A 21054-nucleotide genomic window follows, 5' to 3' on the forward strand; every position below is an offset into this window, starting at 1 on the left:
AACCCTTCCTTCGAGGCTTGCAACATCAGAAACAGACCCCCATAGATTTCCATCCTACCTGCTTACCTCAAAGTAGGCATCTTGTGAATTTTATTGAACATACGATCCAGTCTTTTTAAGATGAGAATAAGGGCAGGCCTCACTGCCTCGGCCGTCCAGTCAGTGATGGGCAGCATCTCCATGATGTATCGCCGGAGCCCACGGCTCTCCATTGTCTGGGTGTCATAAGGTGCCAGCTTCAGAAGGGAATGTGCAATTTCTGCCAATCTAAAATCATTGCTCATTAAGAGGGAAATCTGAGAAAGTGAGCTCATATGCAGAAAGCTACAACCAGTGCACACTGGAAAAGCACAGACAATTTAATAGATGTGATTCAAGAACATAACCCCAAACATATTCTCAGCATAGTTAACTTCTTCTGTGACATTTATTTAAATATTGTTCCATTACCTATATATGGTATACAATAATGGATCATAATCAAAGACCAAAGAAGAATCAAATACTGTATATGATCTGATTGACTGCTGATATTTTAGTAGCCATGCTAATAATGTTATAGTTGCTTTCAGATGAAGTCAATTCATTTCTCAATGAATATATATTGCATTTCTATGTTATATGCACTATTATTAATTTTATCTGTTTTTACAGTTGGCTCCTGCCTTTGTTCCTTTTGTAAGGAAGCCAAGGCAACTTACATGCTTCTCTTCCTTAATCTACCCTGTGAGGTGGATTAAGTTAAAAGTCAGTGACTGATCCAAAGTAACCTAGTGTACTTCATAGATGAGAGACAACTAGAACACAGGACTCATGAGCCCCAGTCAGAGTCCCAGCTTACTCTAGCCATGGTGCAACACTCACATCTAAATTTTAAATCCTGCTATGTTGTTCTTGTACTTTCCTCATCCTTCTCATATTGCTTTCCTTACATATAATCACCATTATTACTTTAAGAATACTGGGATCTCTAATTTCTGAAAACCCTTTGAGTGTCAGAAGACAAACACTAGGCTTTCAATCTATAGCCATAATAAATCACTATCCAGTACATCTACAGTTTAAACTGAAGGAAGTGCATATTCTAGAAAACAGGAGAAGGCATGTAGATAATTGTAACTAGAAAAACTCCCAGTAACCCTTAGTTTTATAGAAAGAAGTGGCAGTCTAAGTAGAACAGAAAAACGCTGGACCATGTGTACGTTACAAAGTTCCTTCCTCAACAATTTACCTTGAAACTTTGTTAACATTAAAGGTTTAAATCACAAAGTATTATAGATTTTTTACATTTTAATTTAGAATTAGAATTTAATTTTAGACACAAACCCTTAGGTGCTGGAAACTGACAACAAAGCAAAAGTTATGTCATTTGAATTATACACACTTTAATAGAGATACAATAGGCAGATGCTAAATACATTTAAAGTGATACAACCCTGTATTTGACTTTAATGGACTTCTGTCACAAAACCTCTGACAGGTGCCTGAGAAATCCTTGTTCCATGTTCCCAGTCTTACTGTGGCAACTGCAGCAATATAGCACAACAATATCTATGTGCATTTCTACTTTTCAAGATCCATTTACCATTCTAGAGTTGCTCTAGATTACTCTATTTCATATATAAATGGGACTTAAGAAATGTTGAGTGTCTTTGTGTGCCTATGATTCCGAATCAGAAGATGTTCAGTGTATCAGGCTGCCCTACTTTATGCTGTACACCTCATCACAACTCCAAAGCAGAGGATTATAAGAGTGATTAGGTGCTTGTTCCCAGCAGTGCAAATGGAAGGTGTGAGTTCTCAATCCAGATCAAGACCATAGCAAGGTAAAGCATTAATGTCATTAGCTCTCCTAATGCCAGAGTCCACATGCTGACTACTTGTGAAAGAAAAGGCTTTAAAAAATGGATCAGTAAGACACTAGCTTATGCCTGTATTCAGATTATTTATCAACATTCAAAACTACCTCTTAGCAGTATTTCTTCCAGATAATCATACACACCTGTACTAACAACAATGTGGCTTTTAAAATGCATAGAGGAAACCTGAATAATTATTGAGCATTTCACTGAAGTTAGTTCTCACTAAAGGGAGAAAATCAGCTTTGATCAATTTATGTGAGGAACTTTAAGTAGAACAGAAGCAGCACTTTATTTCCATAGCCAAGGCGTGAGTTACTCTAAATCAGCTAAATCTTACTGAGTGTGCTGTGAAATATAAGATGTACTGACTAAGGACTTGTGGCTATTGTGATGGGAGTAACTTCTCCCTTACTCCAGATTTTGCAACAATAATTTATCAAGTGTGCAAGTGATGTGCATGGGGAGACTTGCAGCACTAGAAATAAAACCCTGCTATGGGAGGAAGGCAAAGAAGTCATATATATTCCAGTATTAGCACATTTTTTCCAGGACAAAAATATTGAAATGATATGGCACTACTGAAATATGGGAAACCATATATCAAATGTACTATTTTCTTACAGAGGCACTCTGCAGAACTAAACATAAACAGAATGCAAATATCTGCACCCATAAATTACAAAAAAAGCAAACAAACGAACAAACCAAAACTTCATGGGGGCAGCTTATGTCTTTCTGGTGCCAGAAATGCCATCCAGATTTTAACCAAAGCTTTAGGGTTGGCAGTAGTAAAAGGATATATCAAGAATTGATAAATAAGTTGAATTATCCCACTAACCTCGAGTTAGGCATGTTTGTGCTGTGATTTTGATATCATGATGCCAGTCCGGGTTTCAGGCTCTGACTGGATGTCTTTCCTTTCCATTCTTAGGACAATGAAGGAATCAGGGGAGAATATGGCTGGATCATATTCTGCTCAGAAAGACTTTAGAATTCAGCTTAATGTGTTATGATGACAAAGAAAAACTCCTGGGCCTGAGATATATTTACTGCATGTAGTTCTACAGTTTGATATGCACTGTACATATGTCTATATAGCTCTTAAAAGATCAATATACTAAAATAATACCTCATGTGAGACTTAACATCCAGCAGTTCCAACGAAGTCACCCTGGGTTCTCCAGCAAGGTTCTGCAAAATCTTAAGTCTGGGGCCACAGTGTTTGTAGAACTCAGTACAGATATTCAACAGGGACTCACGGGGACGCCTGAACTCTTCCCTAGCAATGCGTTCATCAAGTTCCTCCCGCTGAAGTCCTTGGCCTTCCTCCAGCAAGTGAAGGTTTTCCCTGAAAGAGGCAGAATGGAAAAGCGAAGGTAAAGAAAATGTGAGAATGAATGAAAAGTTTGTAATGAACCCCTCCTTATGAACAGCTAGGAATGTACCTGTGAGGTTAATCATGACTTGATGTAAGTAATTTCTTCCATGAAGGAAAGGAAGAATAAACAATTCAGGAGCTAAAAAGAGACATACTGTTGCCTAGAAAACTCTGTTAAAATTCTTTAGATGTTTTTCCTTCTTAAGCCATCCCTTGTAGTAAATTGGTGAAAGTGGAACCCAAAAAGAGAGAAAAGCAAAGTTCATCAACACATGTGAAGGGTAGCAGATGGCAATCTTACAATACCTGATAAAGTGCAATTTGGCTCCTTGCTCTGGGTACCTAGAAATAGAGACAAAATGGTAAGAGTGATTTTTTAAAATCTAGGATCTGAAGTAGTAAAGATACATTGAGCCAGTAACGATACATTACATGTGGTGGGGGAGTGAGAGCAAGCATGTCTTTCCTCCTCATGCTACTTGTCCTGCTTGCAGTTTACCAGAAGCCCTAGTGTAGGTATAGCATTTGGACAGGGCATTGTATCTGAATGAAATCTCATGTCCAAAAGCCCAGATTTGTGCAGCTAGTTCTTGGATGTATCTGAGATGGTGACTGCACTCTTCGGACCTAGGTGCACTGCATTTGTACATATAGCTCTATTCAATGTTACATCTATATATGGATTTCTTGCAATAAACATGTGGGCATGCCAGAAAAGTGTGATCTTGATCTGTAGGGAGATTTGTTTTCTGTCAGTGGACTTCCAGCATATAAAATGTGACAAAATTATTATACAATCCCTGTACAAACATTAAAACTAAAACTGAAATTATGACAGAAAGATTACTGGGGCAAACATGCTTAACACTAGATCATAGAACTCAGGGAATGTTATTAAATCATGTTTACAAGAAACATGGTGTAAAATAGATGGGAACTAGCATTTGTCAAGTCCTTTTTAAAAGGGCTAGATAAATTAAAGGAGCTTCAGCTGTAAGATGAATTGAATGAATACAGTATTATAAGGCACTCTAATAACTAGAGAGTGGAGCAAGTGGCAAGATAGCTTCAATTGACTACCTGGTGTTTGTACCAGATGACATAGAATGGTTAGCAGCAGTAGTTCCTTTATGCCCTTGATCACAGCGACTCATCTGAGGGGCAGTCATTGGCCTATTTAAAGAAGAAGAAGAACCTGGTGTCAAATTTTGAATCTGCCATGGAAATGATGATTTTTAAAAAATCACCTACATACAGTGGTACCTCAGCTCACAAATGGCTCAGTTCACGACCAAATTGGGTCACAAAAAGAAATTTCAGAGAAAAATTGCCTCAGTTCGTAAACTTCACATTGGTTGATGACCATGATCATGCCTGTCTTTCCCCCACCAGCACAATCGTGCCCTTCGCCCCCTGCACAAGCACGCCTGCAATTGCACCCACCTCCCCCCAGTACACCTGTGATTGCACCAATCTCCCCCCGCATGAGCGCGCCCACAATTGTGCCCATCTCTGCTCCCCCCAGCAAGATCTATCGCACGATTATGGTTTGGACTCTCCCTACAAGCAATAACCTCCCCAACCTATGTTAGTGTTCTCTACTGCACTGTACTTGGTTACTTTGTTGTTCTTTGTTACTTTGTTTCAAATTTTTGTGATAAATATTTACAGAATGGATTAACCTTATTTACATTGAATCTTATGGGGAAATTTGACTTGGGTCATGACCAATTTGGGTCACGACCAGAGTCCTGGAACAGATTAAGTTCGTGAGTCAAGGTACCATTGTATATGATCAAAGTTCAGATTTTGCCTTTGACCCCCAGTTTCCACTTAAACAATTTTTGACATCACATTTTAAATGGAAAATCATGAGCTTTGAAACTTTTGAATTCCACCCTGAGGTTTGCTGATTTGAATTCTCATCTGAAAATTCAGATTGATCCACACTATACTTTTATGAGTGAATATCAACTTTTACCATGATCGATAATATGGAATAATGCTCTCATGTTCTTCAAGTTTTGTGTTCTCCAAAATGCACACAGAAAATTGGAGTGCCTCACCTAGTAAGAACTTCCACACTGTACAAGAGGGCTTGCAAGGATGTAGCAAGAGCAGCAGTAGCAGCAATCTCTTCTCGAGCTGCTGTCACTGTCTCCACTTGGGAAGTTTGCCTCTTAAGCCTCTGCAGGTAGCAAGGCACCAGGGCTTCAAGGACCATCAGCATCTGAAGACTGTGGTGATGTGCATCATGTCAAAATGAAATCAAAATTAGGATGTGGCCAGATGTACAGCACAACTAAGATCAGCTGAAATCAATTCTCGACTGCAGCCAACAGTACCAGGCAGAGGTCTTGCCACGTCTTGTGACAACTATGAAGGCCCTTCCTCCTGTGGTAGCAGTTTTCCAGTAATATAGCATGACTGATTTATTATGAAAAGTAAAATAAACAATAATGACAAAACAGTTAAATTTTAACAAGATAAAATTTAAGGCAACATTTAAGGCACTTAGAACACATTGTTAAAAGGCAGACATGCTGCTTGAAACATTGTGAGAAGGGTTAAAGAGAAGTATCATATCTTTAAAATATTTTATGAAACTAAAATGGGTTTGGAGACTGCAGCTCCTCAGTGTTGCAGCAGAAGTAAATATAGCTTCTGAATACTCAAAACTGTAGGTCATTTTTCAGTCTAAACATGCACAAGCTTGTATTCTAAAAATCAGATGACTTTCTTTTGAAAAGTTTGGAAATTGATGATACTTTTTTGGTTATTCTGGGGGGACACTGGCAAATTATTGTGAGCCTTTTTATTGAAATAACGGTTAGATTATCCACATTTCAATAAAAATCAGTTAAAAACAAACACTAAATAACATTATGCTGCTTGAAACAGTAAGAGAAAGCTGTCAAAAAGATTCAAATCACAAACAGGGTTCTAATGGTGCCCATATCAAACTGTTGCACTGGAGTTGTATCTTTTCCTGTATCTCAAGCTCATGTCACTCATTCTTTGCAAATGCACTCAGAAGCAAAACCAGAACAAACAAAACCCCACATAGATGTTACCTTCTGAATGACTCAGGAGCATATGCCACAACAGTTACACACAATTTGATAGCCTCGCTGATTGAAAAAGCAAGGTCCTCATTGCCATAGCAGAAATCTGAAAAGGAAAAAGCCAGAAACAGGTAACTAACTATGTGGAAATGGTGATGACACTTAAGAAGATGAAATAGGTTCAGCAAAGCACCTTTGGTTCACTAAATCAGATCTCACTTTCACTAGATGTCTCTAGGTGTCTTAGGCAAGTACTTTCCGTGTCCTGATTTCTTTAATAGGATTAACCTCAGAAGGTTATTACTGGGATGGGGGGAGACTTTAGAGCAGTCTTCCCCAACATGGCACTCTGCTGAAGTGCTGAACCATGGTTCTCATCATCCCACCTAGTGTGACTGTTGGACCTGCTGACTGGAAATGATGCATGCAATACACCTAAAGGTGGGTCATCAAATTAGGGAAGGCTGCTTTAGAACTATGTCGTACAAGCATATAATAAGGCCCTTTTTTGAGGTGCAATGGTCCCCAAGATTACCTTGTATCACAACTGATCAATTAACCCAAATAATTAAAACACTAGAAGCTTGTAGCTAGTTCTGTGCTGAAATGTGTCCTACAAAATCCTAAAAGTTTTTTTCCCTCCAGCCCAGAAAGTTATTTCCCCCCTGCCCAGTAAGGGCTTTTTTTCTGCCACAGAAGATATATTCTTCTCCAGTGCCGAACTATATTCTAATAACTCAACATTACAGAAACATAAACATTAGGAAGATTTCAAAAGGACGTTCAACTCCCATTTCTGCATTTTAATAACAGACTAAGGCCACTATCTAACACAAAATTAGGCATGCTTAAGAGCACTGCATTTAATAGACTAAAGCAGAACTTTTGCATGTTTGATTATAGCTTAATTTTTTATCAGTGTACAAGTGGGCTTGGATGGAATTCGATTAACTGTTCTAATAAAGGAATCTAAAGCTGCAATCTTATAACTGCTTACCTGGGAATAAGCTGCATTGAATTCAGTGGTCTTAGTTCTGAGTAAACATGTATAGAATTCCTGCAGAAGTTTGCAAAGCTAGATACACTTAGTAAGGAGTAAGCTTCACTTAACATAGTGGGACTTCCTTCTAAGTACGCACACAAAAATTGTAATGTATGGAAAGCTCAAGAACATGACCCAGTTAGTCACAAAAGCCAAAATTCACAAAGCAGGCTAGAACCATTTTCAGCAAATAAAAACAACATTTATTATATAAACAAGTTTGTTGAAATTAATTTGAAGTTTATTTTCAAACATAAAATAGAAAACACTATTTGTGAAATGATGGATACTTTTTATATAATGGAGGAAAGATAAGAACTGTACTTTTAATGTCCTCTTTGCTTACACATAAAGTAGAGAGAACTCAAGGACTGTTTGTAGTAAATTTAAAACAACTTACTTAAAAACAGTTGAAACCAAAAGTATTGTCCGAAAAGTTAGCAAAACCATTTTTTTCATAGAAAAGGCTAATTAAAAGAAACTTGGAAAATACCTAAAGATTTTAGAGGCTTTTCTGCTTTCACCAATTCTAGAATGTCCAGATTATCTGGAGTGTCTCCTTCTAAGGACTGCAATAGGTCAAAAAGGCACTGAGCTGATACCCCCTTGCTGGGTCCATTGTGTGCAGCTTCCTGTATTTTTGTAGGGGGAAAAGTTACTTTGATTATTTAAGTTCCATTATTTATGTATTAATTTACATTATATTTATATCCCACCTTTTTTTCTTTTTCAAGAACTCAAAGCAGCTTACATCATTCTTCCCCTCTTGCTCTCAGTCTTACCCCCACAACAACCAACCTGTGAGATAGGTTGGCTTGACAGTTTGTGACTAACCCAAAGTCTCCCAGTTGGCTCCATGGCTGAGTGGGGACTAGAATGCAGATTGCCCAAGTTCCAGACCCATGCTCTCAACCACTGCACCACAGTGGCTCTCCATTCTTCTCTCCAGGGGATCATCGCTCCAGAGGATCTGTACTACATTAGTCATTATGCTTAGAGATGTACCATTTTGGTAATGTAAGCATTTTACATGAATGCTGCTAAATGAATCTAATATATACATCATGGCAGCATGATATATGTACAAAATTCATACTTAATGTTATACAATTCCTAGGGTGTTCAATTCAGGAATTGTAAGAGGAGCAGAGTGTGTGAATTGCATGCATACCACTTCCATTTTCAGTTAACGAACCATAGATTCTAACAATAGGTTAACTCTAGGTATAAATAATTGTGAGATTTTGAGCCTCAGATATCACAAAACTGTCCAGGAATGGGGTGTTCCTAGGTTGTTAATTAAGCACAGAAAAAGTATGCATTTGGTTCAAAGTGCTCCAAGTCTCAATGATTGAGAAAGACATTTATCTGACTAAAATCAAGAAAACAGGATGACACCAGGTCGAACTAGATCATATATGAAGCAACTGATTTTTTAAATATTGTTTTGTTAAATCACATCTGTATATGAACCTGATCAAGTGCAGACATAACACAGTTTATTGCACTTTGCTTTATTGTACTTTGCAGATATTGCATTTTTTATAAATAGAAGGTTTCTGGCACCCTGCATCAAGCAAGTCACCATTTTTCCAACAGCATTTCCTCACTTTGTGTGTCTGTGTCACATTCTGGTGATTCTCACAGTATTTCAAACTTTTTCTTTATTATTACATTTGTTATGGGGATCTGTGATTTTTTAATGTTACTATTGTGATTGTTTTGGGGTACCATGAACTGCACCCGTATAAAATGGCAAACTTAATTGATAAATATTGTGTGTTTTCTGACAGCTCCACTGACTGACCATTTCCCTCTCTCCTTCTCCTCTCTCTATTCTCTGAGACACAACCATACTGGAAGGAAGAGTTGCACATCTCTCACTTTAAATCAAAAGCTAGAAATGATTAAACTTAGTGAGGAAGGCATGTTGAAAGCCAAGATAGGCTGAAAGCTAGGCCTCTTGCACCAAACAGCCAAAGGAAGAGTCAATCAATGCAGCAAACTGCATTGCTGTCTTATTTTAAGGAATTTCCACCTTCAGCAACCATCATCCTGATAAGCCAGCAGCCACCAACATCGAGGCAAGACCCTCCACCAGCAAAAAGATTATGACTCTCTGAAGGTTCAGGTGGTTAGCATTTTTAGCAATAAAGTATTTCTTAATTAAGGTGTGTACATTGTTTTTAAGACATAATATTATTGCATAGTTAATAGACTACACAAAGTAAACGTAACTTTGATATGCATCAGGAACCTCCCCCCAAATCCGTGAATTGCTTTGTTGCAATATTCACTTTATTGCAGTGGTCTGGAACAGAAGCTGCAATATCTCCAAAGTATGCTTTACAAAGGGTTCAGCCCTTCCCTTCATTCCTCAACCATCGCAGTTCTGATTAAAACCATGCCCCATAATGTTGCCACTGGTGCCAACAACAACCTCCTTTCCACAGCAAATTGCAGCCTGAGAGGATGGTTTGCCCTGGGACTGCATTATGTGATAGTTATTTCAGAAACTCAGTGAATGTTATTCTTCAACAGTAATTTTCACAATTTTAGAAAGTCTGTGGCACAGATTAGAAAACCCTATGCCCTATTAATATCTATTAATGTTTATTAATATCCAGGTCAACCAAGTACCTCCAGTGAATAACCAAATCTTAGTACTATTTATCTCTATAGGATGGTATTTATCATGGCTTGGTGAACAGGTACAATTGTTCTTCACAAAATAAACATTTCTGACATTTCCAGGAAATCTCAAGGAAGACGAATGCAATGAGAGAACCCTTCTTATCTACTCAGTGCACTAGCCCTGCCTCTGAGACCATCCACAGTGGAGAACTTGTCCAAAGAGAGTAGCCAATGTGTTTAAAAACCATTGCACATCAGCCAAAATCAAGCTATTACCAGATTCTTCTCTCCAGGAGATAATCTTTAGGACATCGGCCTATGCACATTGTCCTTGTGGACACCTACCACCGGCCTGCTGAATGGGCAGAGAGGGCAAGCACATTCACTCTCCTCTCGGTGGGCCAGATGGGTGGTTGAAGAAAGGAAGGATAATCCTATCCATTTCCTAAAGAATGGTTTAACCATGTATGTGCATTAGAAGGTAAAGATTTGTCAGAGAACTGAGGAATAGGTAAGAACTGTGTATTTTCTATATTACTGCACAAAATGCTGTTCTTGAGAGTGGAGAGTTCATGTTATTCCATTTACAAGGCAACACTCTGACTGCTTGGACAACCAGTGAGAAAAGAAGCAGAGGCACCCACTCTGCAATGTACCGAACTGCCTGTGCCGCTTTCCATGCCATCCAAACCTGCTGAGGTGCATGTTGGGAGTAGCTTCTAAACCACTCCAGAACCCATAATTGGAGCAAAATACACAGCACACATCACACATGGGGCTAAAAATAAGAAGCCACCATGACTCCCTTACCTGCTGGTTGTACAAACCAGCCAATATGGACAATCAACAATCATCTAAGCCTAGGATTCAGCTATCACAACTGCTAAAACAAACACTCAGAGCTGATGTAGGGAATCTGTTTGTACTCACAGGAAACTCCAGGAGTGGAGCCACACTGGCAAACAACTGCAGGACAAAGGGTTTACGATGCAGAATGTAAAATTGGCGGCAGGCAAACTCAATTGCTTGTCGCAGCTGAGGGTTGCTTTCATAGTCAGCATATACCTGGGCAGAAAGAATACCCTTGAAAGTACTGTTTGAAAAAAAATGATGACCTGGAGACAAATTACATTCAAAAACTCCACATATTCCATTCCTGTATTATGCCTATAATACAGGTGGCATCAAGCATAGGCGTGGCTGGGCACTAGCAGGCCTGATAGCCCTGGAGTTGCTCCTCCTCTTCATCCTTGCAAATTGTTTATTTAACTGTCTTTCACTCTTAAGTAACATATTCCTGGGTGCTTAAGCCCAGAAAACTGATGTGAAGAATGGGCTGCAGATGCCTACTCAGTCATGGGTTCTCTGCCTGTCAAACATGAAAGTTGAAGCAATGATAAGGAGGAAGGTGAGCAACAATAACAGCTGGTAACCATGGTCATGACAAAAGAGACTCACAGAGGATGGGGGATCACTGAGAGTGTCTGGCCCAAAGGCCCTCCAAAACCCAGAACCGGCACTATATGCAGGCACACAGAGAGGCATTCCTTTCTGATGGAATAATTACTTGGATATGTATTTCTCCACCAAAAGACAATGTAACTGTGTCATTAAATGGTGTGATGAAGAAATTGCCACTATGACTTAAAGCAACAACAAGGACTCCAAGGCAAGTTTCATGGAAAACCCATTCTGATGCCATATATTGCCTCCCATATCATAAAAAGTATGCTTCTCAATACAAATGACCAGGAAACATTTACACTCACACCCTGCACATGTGCTTTGCAGAGACATCTGGTTAGTTACTCTGGGAACGGGGTGCTGGAATATGTAGTCTCTGGACTGAGCCAACATGGCTCTTCAGATGTGCCTTAAACACAGACATATGTCTAAACTGAGCTGACTGCCTGACTCTAGGAGAACTGGCCTATCAGCTAGTTCAGTGTTGTTGATGCCTCTGTCTCACCTGCAGCATAGTGGGGAGGATCCACTGGTATCCACTGAGAGAAAAGAGGTGGTTGAAATGCACAGCCGTGTTGATTACTGTGGCAGCATATTGCCTCAAGAGGGCACTGTCCTCAGGATGTAGGATCAGGGCCCCATTGAATACATTCAGGAACAGCATGATTTCATCCCCCCAGGGAAATTCACTGGGCATCCCCCAAAACATCTCCTCTAATAGTTTAATCCACAGGCTTTTGTGAAGAGTGTCAAGGCCAAAGAGCTCCTTTCCAGCTAAAAGAGGAAACAAATTAATGTCAAACTCAAATGCTGCAGCTTCTTTCAAAGAATAATGTTTTACCTTCCTAAAAACATTTCACGTTGATCAGTAACCCCATCATCATCATCATCATCATCAGCAGCAGCAGCAGCAGCAGCAGCAGCAGCAGCATGTGCAGCCCAGTAGCTCTCATAGATGAGAATATCAGGGAAAATGGTGGTAGCTGCTTTGGTTATAGACTGAGAGAACTCCCACTAGTTCCCATACCATTATAATTTTCTAGCCTGAAAACTTCATTACACTAAACCATTAACTAAGAGGATCAATGGACATTTCATTTTATCCACACAGAAAAATATGTCCTCTACCCCACAACTGAATTGAGCCACCGGAATTTCAGCAAGAAAATTTATCTGTAGTACCTTGTGGATCATTGAAGAGTGAGAATTCTGCATCAATGGCACTTCGAGGGAAAGAGGGCAAACGAAGAAGGTCCTCTTGTAGCAAAGATACATGAGACTGCTTGTGAGCGATAGGGATCTTCTGTGTCAGAGAAATGAGGAACAGAACCCGGCCCACTTCTTCTAGCTTGCGTGTGAATACCTAGGCAAATACCCAGACAAATGGTCCAGCAATCTGCTTGCACCCAACACACCTAAAATCAGACCTTCAATCTAACACCTGGTTAAAAAGTATTTTGCTACCCTTATGCCCATGTCCTTAAGCAGACGGTTCGCTATGCATCTAAAGTATACCTGCAAGCCTGAAATATAGCCCTCTGTTAGAAATTAGGGTTCCATTTCTTAGTGTCCAAATCTCTTGCAAATTATGTTGATGCAATTTATCTAGATGTTTCATAACTCCCACCTTCATTACCATTCACCAATGCATATTATTTCCGACGCAGTCGGTTCTTGCTTTACAGGGAGTTTATTATTAATTAATTATTTCTTCTGTTTATATCCTAACTGTTAAGAGTAAACCCTCAGATAGTGGGTTCAAGCAAAGGCAAGTTGCTTATCCATAACTGTCATTCTATGAGTGACAGTTTTATTTCCCTGGGCTCCAAGATCACCGCAGACGGGGACTGCAGCCAAGAAATTAAAAGGCGCTTGCTCCTGGGGAGGAAAGCTATGGCAAATCTAGACAGCATACTAAAAAGCAGAGACATCACCCTGCCAACAAAAGTGCATATAGTCAAGGCTATGGTTTTCCCAGTTGCGATGTATGGCTGTGAAAGCTGGACCATAAGGAAGGCTGAGCGCCGAAGGATTGAGGCCTTTGAATTGTGGTGCTGGAGGAGACTCCTGCGAGATCCTTGGACCGCAAGGCGATCAAACTGGTCAGTCCTAGAGGAGATCAACCCTGACTGCTCTTTAGAAGGCCAGATAGTGAAGATGGAACTCAAATACTTTGGCCACCTAATGAGAAGGAAGGACTCCCTGGAGAAGAGTCTGATGCTGGGAACAATAGATGGCAAAAGAAGAAGGGGACGGCAGAGAATGAGGTGGCTAGATGGAGTCACTGAAGCAGTTGGTGTGAACTTGAGCAGACTCCGGGGGATAGTGGAAGACAGGAAGGCCTGGAGGAATGTTGTCCATGGGGTCGCGATAGGTCAGACATGACTTCGTGACTAACAACAACATGAGTGATCATCTGTGCATTCACACATATGGGCTCTGCAGGAAGATTTTACAGTGGTACCTCGGCTCACGAACGCCTCAATTCATGACCAAATTGGGTTGCGAACAGAAATTTCACAAAAAATTATGCTGCAGGGAGGAGGAGATGGCCACGATAGTACTGGAGGGGGGGAGATGGCCGTGATTGTGCCCATGTTCCCTGCCCGAGTGTGCTCGCGATTGCACCCATCATCCCCCCGAGCATGCCTGCGATCATGCCAGTCTCTCCCCGCCAGTGCACCCGTTATTGCACCCGTCTCCCACCACCCGCCCACGATAGCTTTGTTGTTCTTTGTCACTTTGCTTCAAATTTTTTGTGAGCAAAAAAAATAATTACAGAATGGATTAAACTTATTTATATTGACCCTTATGGGGTAATTTGACTTGGCTCATGACCAATTTGGGTCATGACCAGAGTCCTGGAACGGTTAAGTTTGTGAGTCAAGGTACCACTGTACTAGCTAAGAACGTTTTGGCAGGAACCCCTCCCTTCCCACCCTTTCTTTCAGTTCAAAATGAGACCACCAACGTGGTCACCTCTCGGACCCTCTGTGTGAAAAACCCTCCCTCAATAGCTTCTAGGAAGCGACGTGACCTGGCTGTCACCGCTGAGTGAGTCTCCCAACTAATATCCAGGAGATTGAAATCTCCCATAATTACTGTGTCTCTCCCCCAAGATATCCTTAGAATCTGGCCTGTCAGGACATCATCCAGGGTCTCAAGTTGACCTGGAGGGCGATAACAAACCCCCACTGTCGGTCTCTTTCCCTGTCAAGACCCCTAAGTTTCACACAGCCTGCCTCTATCGAATCCCCATCTGTGCTGCTTTCTATCTCATTGCATCCTATCCCTTCCCTGACATATAAAACCACGCCCCCACCCCTCTTTCCCTTTCTGTCCTTTCTAAAATGGACAGGAAGATGATATCGCTGTAGGTTCACATTCCAATCTTGCCTTTCATCCCACCAAGTTTCTGTGATTCCCACCAGGTCATACCCTCCTATTCACAGGAGAGCTTCAAGCTCTTCCTGCTTATTACCCATGCTCCTAGCATTAGTGTTCATGCACCTCAACTCCTTCCCACCGCTTCCTTTCCTTGGAGCCCCCAGCCTCCTCCTCCCTCCCATCCTCCCTGATACCTGGCCCCTCTCTGTAGGAGTCTTATCAGTCCCTGCAGTACCTCTAATACCCTGCTCCCAGGTACAGAAGATCTTGCCTGGAGCCACTGCAAAAACACTTTTTCTGAAGGGGGTCTTCAGTGTCCTCAGAACACATCAGAAAGTGGAGGGAGATAGAAATCAAGAAATCCACATTAAAGAGTAGAAGAGTAAAAAGAAAAAAAATGCTCAGAACTCAAAAAGAAGAGAAGAGTTCCTGAGAAACTATAGGCAATTCAAGAAAAACTGAGGGGAAGGATGGGAACTCCTCCCTTTGTAATGGATGCTGAGGTGGAAGAGAGGTTCCTGCCAACATGGTTCCTGTCTTAGCTAGTAACAATTCCAACTAAATAACAATTCACACTAAGGCTGATTACGAACTGAGACTTGCCAAGAATATCAAGAGCAACCAAAAGGGCTTCTTTCAGCATATAAATAGGAAGAGGAAGAGGAGACAAGTAGTGGGACAACTAAATAAGGAGGAAGGAGATCCAGTGACTGGTATGAGGGAACAGGCACAGATGCTAAATGACTATTTTTCCTCTGTGCTCTCCCCAAAGCAGGATGGGGGATATCCGCATAGGAAATTAGATGAGGTCGGGGACTTAGGGGCACAGATTAGAGTCATCCCCCTTGAAGTCAAGGGGCTCCTCAGGGCATTGGACATTACAAAGGTGCCAGGCCCTGACGGATTACACCCGAGAGTACTTAGACAGTTGGCAGGGGTTCTCTCACACCCACTGGCCTCCATTTTTGAGGCCTCGTGGAGAACAGGTGAAGTTCCAGAGGACTGGAGGGTGGCATCAGTGGTCCCAATTTTCAAGAAGGGTAGTAGAAGGGACGGGGGAATTACAGACCAGTTAGCCTTACATCTATTGTAGGAAAAACAATGGAAAGGCTCATAATAGTGAGAGATCTAGTGATGCTAGATAGGGAAGGGAGGCTGGCAGCCACATAATACAGCTTCTGCAAAAACAGGTCCTGCCAGACAAACCTTGTGGAATTCTACGACAAGGTTTCGAGATGGCTAGAATGAGGGGATGCAGTGGATGTGGTATACCTGGATTTCAGCAAGGCCTTTGACAAAGTGCCCCATGATATCCTGGTGGAGAAACTGAGGAGTTTTGGGATACACCAAAGCACTGTCTGGTGGATTAGGACATGGTTGACTGACCAAAAGCAGAGGGTAACCATTAGTGGGGAATGATCAGGATGGTGGCCAGTGACAAGCGGGGTCCCCCAGGGCCCTGTCCTGGGGCCGATCCTGTTTAATCTTTTCATCAATGACATGGAAGAAGGGGTGAACAGTGTGCTGATCAAATTCGCAGACGACACTAAAACTGGAGCAGTGGCCACAACTGAGGAGCAGGTACTCCAGATCCAAAAGGATATGGACAGACTATGGAAGTGGGCAGGAGACAACAGGATGGCGTTCAATGTGAATAAGTGCAAGGTCTTGCACTTGGGGCATAGGAATAGGTGTCTTAAGTACAGGTTAGGGGACAAGTGGCTGGAGAGCAGCACTTGTGAAAGGGACCTCGGGGTCCTGGTTGACTGCAGGCTAAACATGAGTCAGCAGTGTGATGCGGTGGTCAAGAGGGTGAACGCCACCCTTGGTTGCATAGCCAGAACTGTGGCTTCTAGATCGAGAGAGGTATTACTATTACTCTATACAACTCTGGTGCACCCGCAACTGGAGTATTGTGCTCAGTTTTGGGCCCCTCATTACAGAAAGGATATAGGCAAGTGAGTGCAGCCTAGGGCCACAAGACTGGTGGCCGGTTTGCAGGGGATGGGGTATGAGGCAAGACTAAGAGTCCAACGGGGTCTCTTCAGCCTGGAGAAGAGGAGACTCAGAGGGGATATGTTGGCGACATACAGGTATGTGAGGGGATGTCACCCGGAGGTGGGAAGAGACCTGTTCTCCCCTGCAGAGGACGGTAGGACACGCTCTAACGGAGCAAAGCTCAGGGAACCAAGGTTCCATTTAGATGCCAGGAAGCACTTCCTGACAGTTAGGACCCTGAGGGTATGGAATGGGCTTCCACAGGAGGTCATTGAAGCCCCATCGGTGAGGGTGTTCAAAGATAGGCTGGACATTCGCATGGTGGGCATGTCATGAGCAGAGCTGGCTGGAGCCAGGGTTCTGACTATATGGCCTGGGAGACCCCTTCTGGCTCGCTCTGTTTCTAAGTTTCTATTTTTTTCATTGAGGTTCCTGCTGGAAAAGTCCCATGCAAGATGGAATACCTGTTTCTGAATAAGTTCTTGCCCCTTCTCCGGGTGCATGTGTACCAAGTTCAACTGGGGAGATACTGATCTTCGAAATGGGTAAATATCACGGACGTATGTCTACAGTGCAACAAAAAACATAAAATATTATTAATAATAATAATTTATTTCTATACCACCCAATAGTTGAAGCTCTCTGGATGGTTTACAATGTATTTTGCAAATGAAAACATGTAGTTGCAGTTGTAATGACAACATTAGTAATCTGTTTCAGGAATACTGGAAGTTGTAGAATTTTTTTCTGTCTAAACATGCCTCACATTACACCCAATGCTCCAAGGCACCATGGAATGCAGAACAGCACATCTCCAGGACTTCTTTCAGAGCAGGAGCAATGATGTCATTGACAGATAATTGACAGATCGTTATTGTCCTCTCTGCCTTATGGTGAGTCCTAGGAGGGAATACCCTCACAAACTTGAGATTTGTGGAGTTCTTTGAGGTGATGATAAGGATTTCAATTTTCACTATTGTTTGTGAGGGGTTAAAATAGAGGAAGTCAGGGGATAATGTCACAAAAGCCTGATGCTTCTTTGCTTTTCTTTGTTGAGGCTCTTACTCCAGATAATAATAAATATTCAGCTTAACCTTAAACAATTCCAGCTTAAACACTTCTTAAAACTAGGTGTGATTTACAAGCTGAAGCCCTGCAGTCAGGAGCATCACTGAGTTCAATGACACTCACTCCCAGATAAACTATATACTGGATTGTAGTTGTGCTTCAAGAACTTAATTGTGGGATTTTATTAAAGGTTTGTTTGGGATGTCTGTGCTTTACAGACATTGGTTAGATGTCTGTTTCTAACAAATGCATTAGCTCCTTTGAGTATAAATAATAGAAAAGCAGGATGTCCAGTGGGAAAGTTTGAGACAATTAATTAAGCATTAGTTTTACTGCCTGCCTTTCTGCTAAGAAGAGTGCTCAGTGGGGCTAATATTTATAAAATATGGATTAAAATCAGAATCTTAGCTAAAACATAACATAAACATAAATCTACTAAAAGCAAATCCTAAAGAAAGAGAGAGAATCTAATCGGTGAACATTCTATTCAGGAGCAGAGCAGATTGCACAAGAAACACATACTAAATGTGTTTAGCATGGCTCCCAGGAGCGACCAGCGTCGACGAGCGGCCCACCACCATCCGCGCCACCCAAAGCCCGCGCTGCCGAGGCCTGCTGCTGCCGCCGAGGCCCGCTGCTGCCGCCAGGACCACCGCCAAGGACCCTGCTCCGCCCCCCCACAGTGTGACTGAGAGACGCACCAGGATGGGGTGGGACGAGGGGGAGGGGCCCTGCAGCCTAGAAAGCGCCGGTGGTGGCCAGGCCGGCCCCTGGGAGCAACCAGCGTCAACGAGCGGCCCACCACCATCTGTGCTGCCCAAAGCCCACGCCGCCAAGGCCTGCCGCTGCTGCCGAGGCCTGCTGCTGCCTCCGAGGCTTGCCCACGCCGCCAGGACCACTGCCGAGGACCCTGCTCCGCCCCCCCCGGCATGAGTGAGAGACACACCGGGACGGGGTGGGGCGAGGGGGAGGGGCCCTGCGGCCTAGAAAGCGCCGGCGGCAGCCGGGGCCAGTGGCCTCGGGGCGATGGCCGAAGGGCGACAGCCTAAGGGTGGTGACGCCGTTTGGGGAGCTGAGCGGGGGCTGGGCTGGCCAGGGGCTCTGGTTCTCGTCTTGTTTGTGGGCTGGCGGGGGGTTAAGGTGAGTACGCTTTTAGCTGTTTTAATTGTTGGTTTTAAGTTGTTTTTAATGGTGCATCTCATGCTTACAGTATGATGTCGCCTGGGGAGCACGTGGGCACCACCATTGGGGTGGTCATGGGCAATGGATGTTATGGCATTGGGGGTTTAATAGGTCTGCATAGAAGAAGGAGGGACAGATAGTTAACACCTGTTCCTCTTTCTGGTTATTCCCCCAGCCGGCGGGTTCCAGGTAGACTTGTCAACTGCCCCCCAGGCCTGTCGGTGCTGCTGTTTAATGGCAGGTCGGTCCAAAACAAAGCAACACTCATCCACGATTTGATTGTGGATGAGAGGGCCGACCTGGCTTGTATCACAGAGACTGGGCGGGGGAAGGGGGGATGTCGCCCTCTCACAACTGTGCCTGCCTGTGTACCTGGTCCAGCACCGAACACACCTGGAGGGGAGGGGAGGGGGGGTCGCTCTGATTTATCGAGCTTCTATTTCCCTTTTGGGGCTTCCTGTCCTCTCGAGGCCGAGTCTAGAGTGCCTCCACTTGGTGTTGGGCGACCGAGACAGACTGGGGATTCTGTTGGTGTACCGTGCACCCTTCTGCCCAACAGACTCCCTGCCTGAGCTGACGGAGATCATCTTGGACCTGGTGTTGACTCCCGGGATGCTGGTCCTGGGGAACTTCAATCTCCATGCCGAGACAGTTCTGACCGGGGCGGCTCAGGACTTCATGGCCTCCATGACAGCCATGGGGCTGTCTCAACATGTCACTGGCCCGACCCATGAGCGTGGACACACTCTGGACCTGGTTTTCTCAACAGGGCAGGAAGAGGGTGATCTGAGAGTGAGGACTTAAGTCTGACGCCCTTGTCATGGTCAGATCACTTCCTCATTAGGTTTGAGCTCGAGAGCAGCCTTTCCCTCTGTAAGGGTGCGGGCCCGATTGTGTTGGTCTGCCCCCGGAGCCAGATGGATCCTGATGGATTCCTGAAGGCTCTGGGGGATTTTCCAACACAAGGCTGGTGTTCCTATCGATGCCTTGGTTGAACTATGGAATGGGGAGATGACCAGGGCTATTGACACGATCGCTCCCAAGCATCCTCTCCCACCTGGCAGAGCCTGTTCATCTCCTTGGTACACATCTGAATTACAGGCGATGAAGCAGGTTGGGAGACATCTAGAGCGTAGTTGGAGGAGATCACGGGATGAATCTGACCGAACACACTTAAGAGCCCACTATCGGGCCTATGCTGTGGCGGTGAGGGCGGCAAAGAAGAAATTTTTCTCCACTTCCATTGCCTCCTCACAATGCTGTCTGGCGGAGCTTTTTCAAGTGGTGCAGGGGCTGGTACATCCGGACCCAAAGAGAGATCTTGTGCCACCCTCGAAGGCCCACTGTGACGACTTTGCCAAGCATTTCAGGGAGAAAATCGCTCAGATTCATCACGAGCTTGACTCTACTATTGAATCAGATTCTACTGGGGAGGTGCCAATGACGCCATCAAGTCCACAATTAATGGATGAATTTCAGTTGTTGTGACCTGATGATGTGGACAAGGTGCTTGGACAAGTACGTCCTACCACCTGCTTACTAGACCCTTGCCCATCTTGGCTACTCAAGAAAGCCAAGGACGGGATAGGGACCTGGATCCTGGAGGTGATCAACACCTCTTTAAGAGACAGCCGGGTACCTGCCCCTTTAAAGGAGGTGGTAGTCTGGCCAGTCTCAAAAAAGGCATCCCTGGATCCAGAGGTGGCCGCCAATTATAGACTGGTGGCCAACATCTCGTTCTTGGGTAAGGTGCTAGAGCAGGTGGTGGTGGGACATCTCCAGGCACTCTTGGATGAAACTGATTATCTGGACCCATTTCAGTCTGGCTTCAGACCTGGGTACGGTACTGAATCTGCCTTGGTCGCCCTGTACAATAACCTATGCAGGGAAAGAGACAGGGGGAGTGCGTCCCTGTTAGTTCTCCTGGACCTCTCAGTGGCTTTCGATACCATCGACCATGGTATCCTTCTGGAT

At 43.4% G+C, this 21054-nt stretch overlaps 1 protein-coding gene and 1 long non-coding RNA gene across 4 annotated transcripts in view; one reads left to right on the forward strand and one right to left on the reverse strand.

Annotated features, from left to right (window-relative positions):
• Positions 1-3390, forward strand: part of LOC123024355 — a 54820-nt gene extending 51430 nt beyond the window's left edge. For all 3 annotated transcript variants that reach the window (XR_006414905.1, XR_006414904.1, XR_006414903.1), the window contains one exon: positions 2794-3390. This is a non-coding gene — a long non-coding RNA (uncharacterized LOC123024355). The remainder of the gene's footprint in view (positions 1-2793) is intronic.
• The window catches only part of UNC80 (unc-80 homolog, NALCN channel complex subunit), a 221874-nt gene that overhangs the window by 46179 nt on the left and 154641 nt on the right, over positions 1-21054 (reverse strand). The window contains 11 exon segments of the mRNA XM_044431977.1: positions 67-267; positions 2992-3210; positions 3547-3582; positions 4321-4413; positions 5307-5477; positions 6315-6411; positions 7841-7979; positions 10912-11046; positions 11951-12219; positions 12628-12808; positions 17295-17396. Coding sequence (XP_044287912.1) covers positions 67-267; positions 2992-3210; positions 3547-3582; positions 4321-4413; positions 5307-5477; positions 6315-6411; positions 7841-7979; positions 10912-11046; positions 11951-12219; positions 12628-12808; positions 17295-17396 — 1643 coding nt within the window.

Source organism: Varanus komodoensis, unplaced genomic scaffold (assembly GCF_004798865.1).
Source record: "Varanus komodoensis strain SLA01 unplaced genomic scaffold, ASM479886v1 scaffold23, whole genome shotgun sequence".
Taxonomy (NCBI): Eukaryota; Metazoa; Chordata; class Lepidosauria; order Squamata; family Varanidae; genus Varanus; species Varanus komodoensis.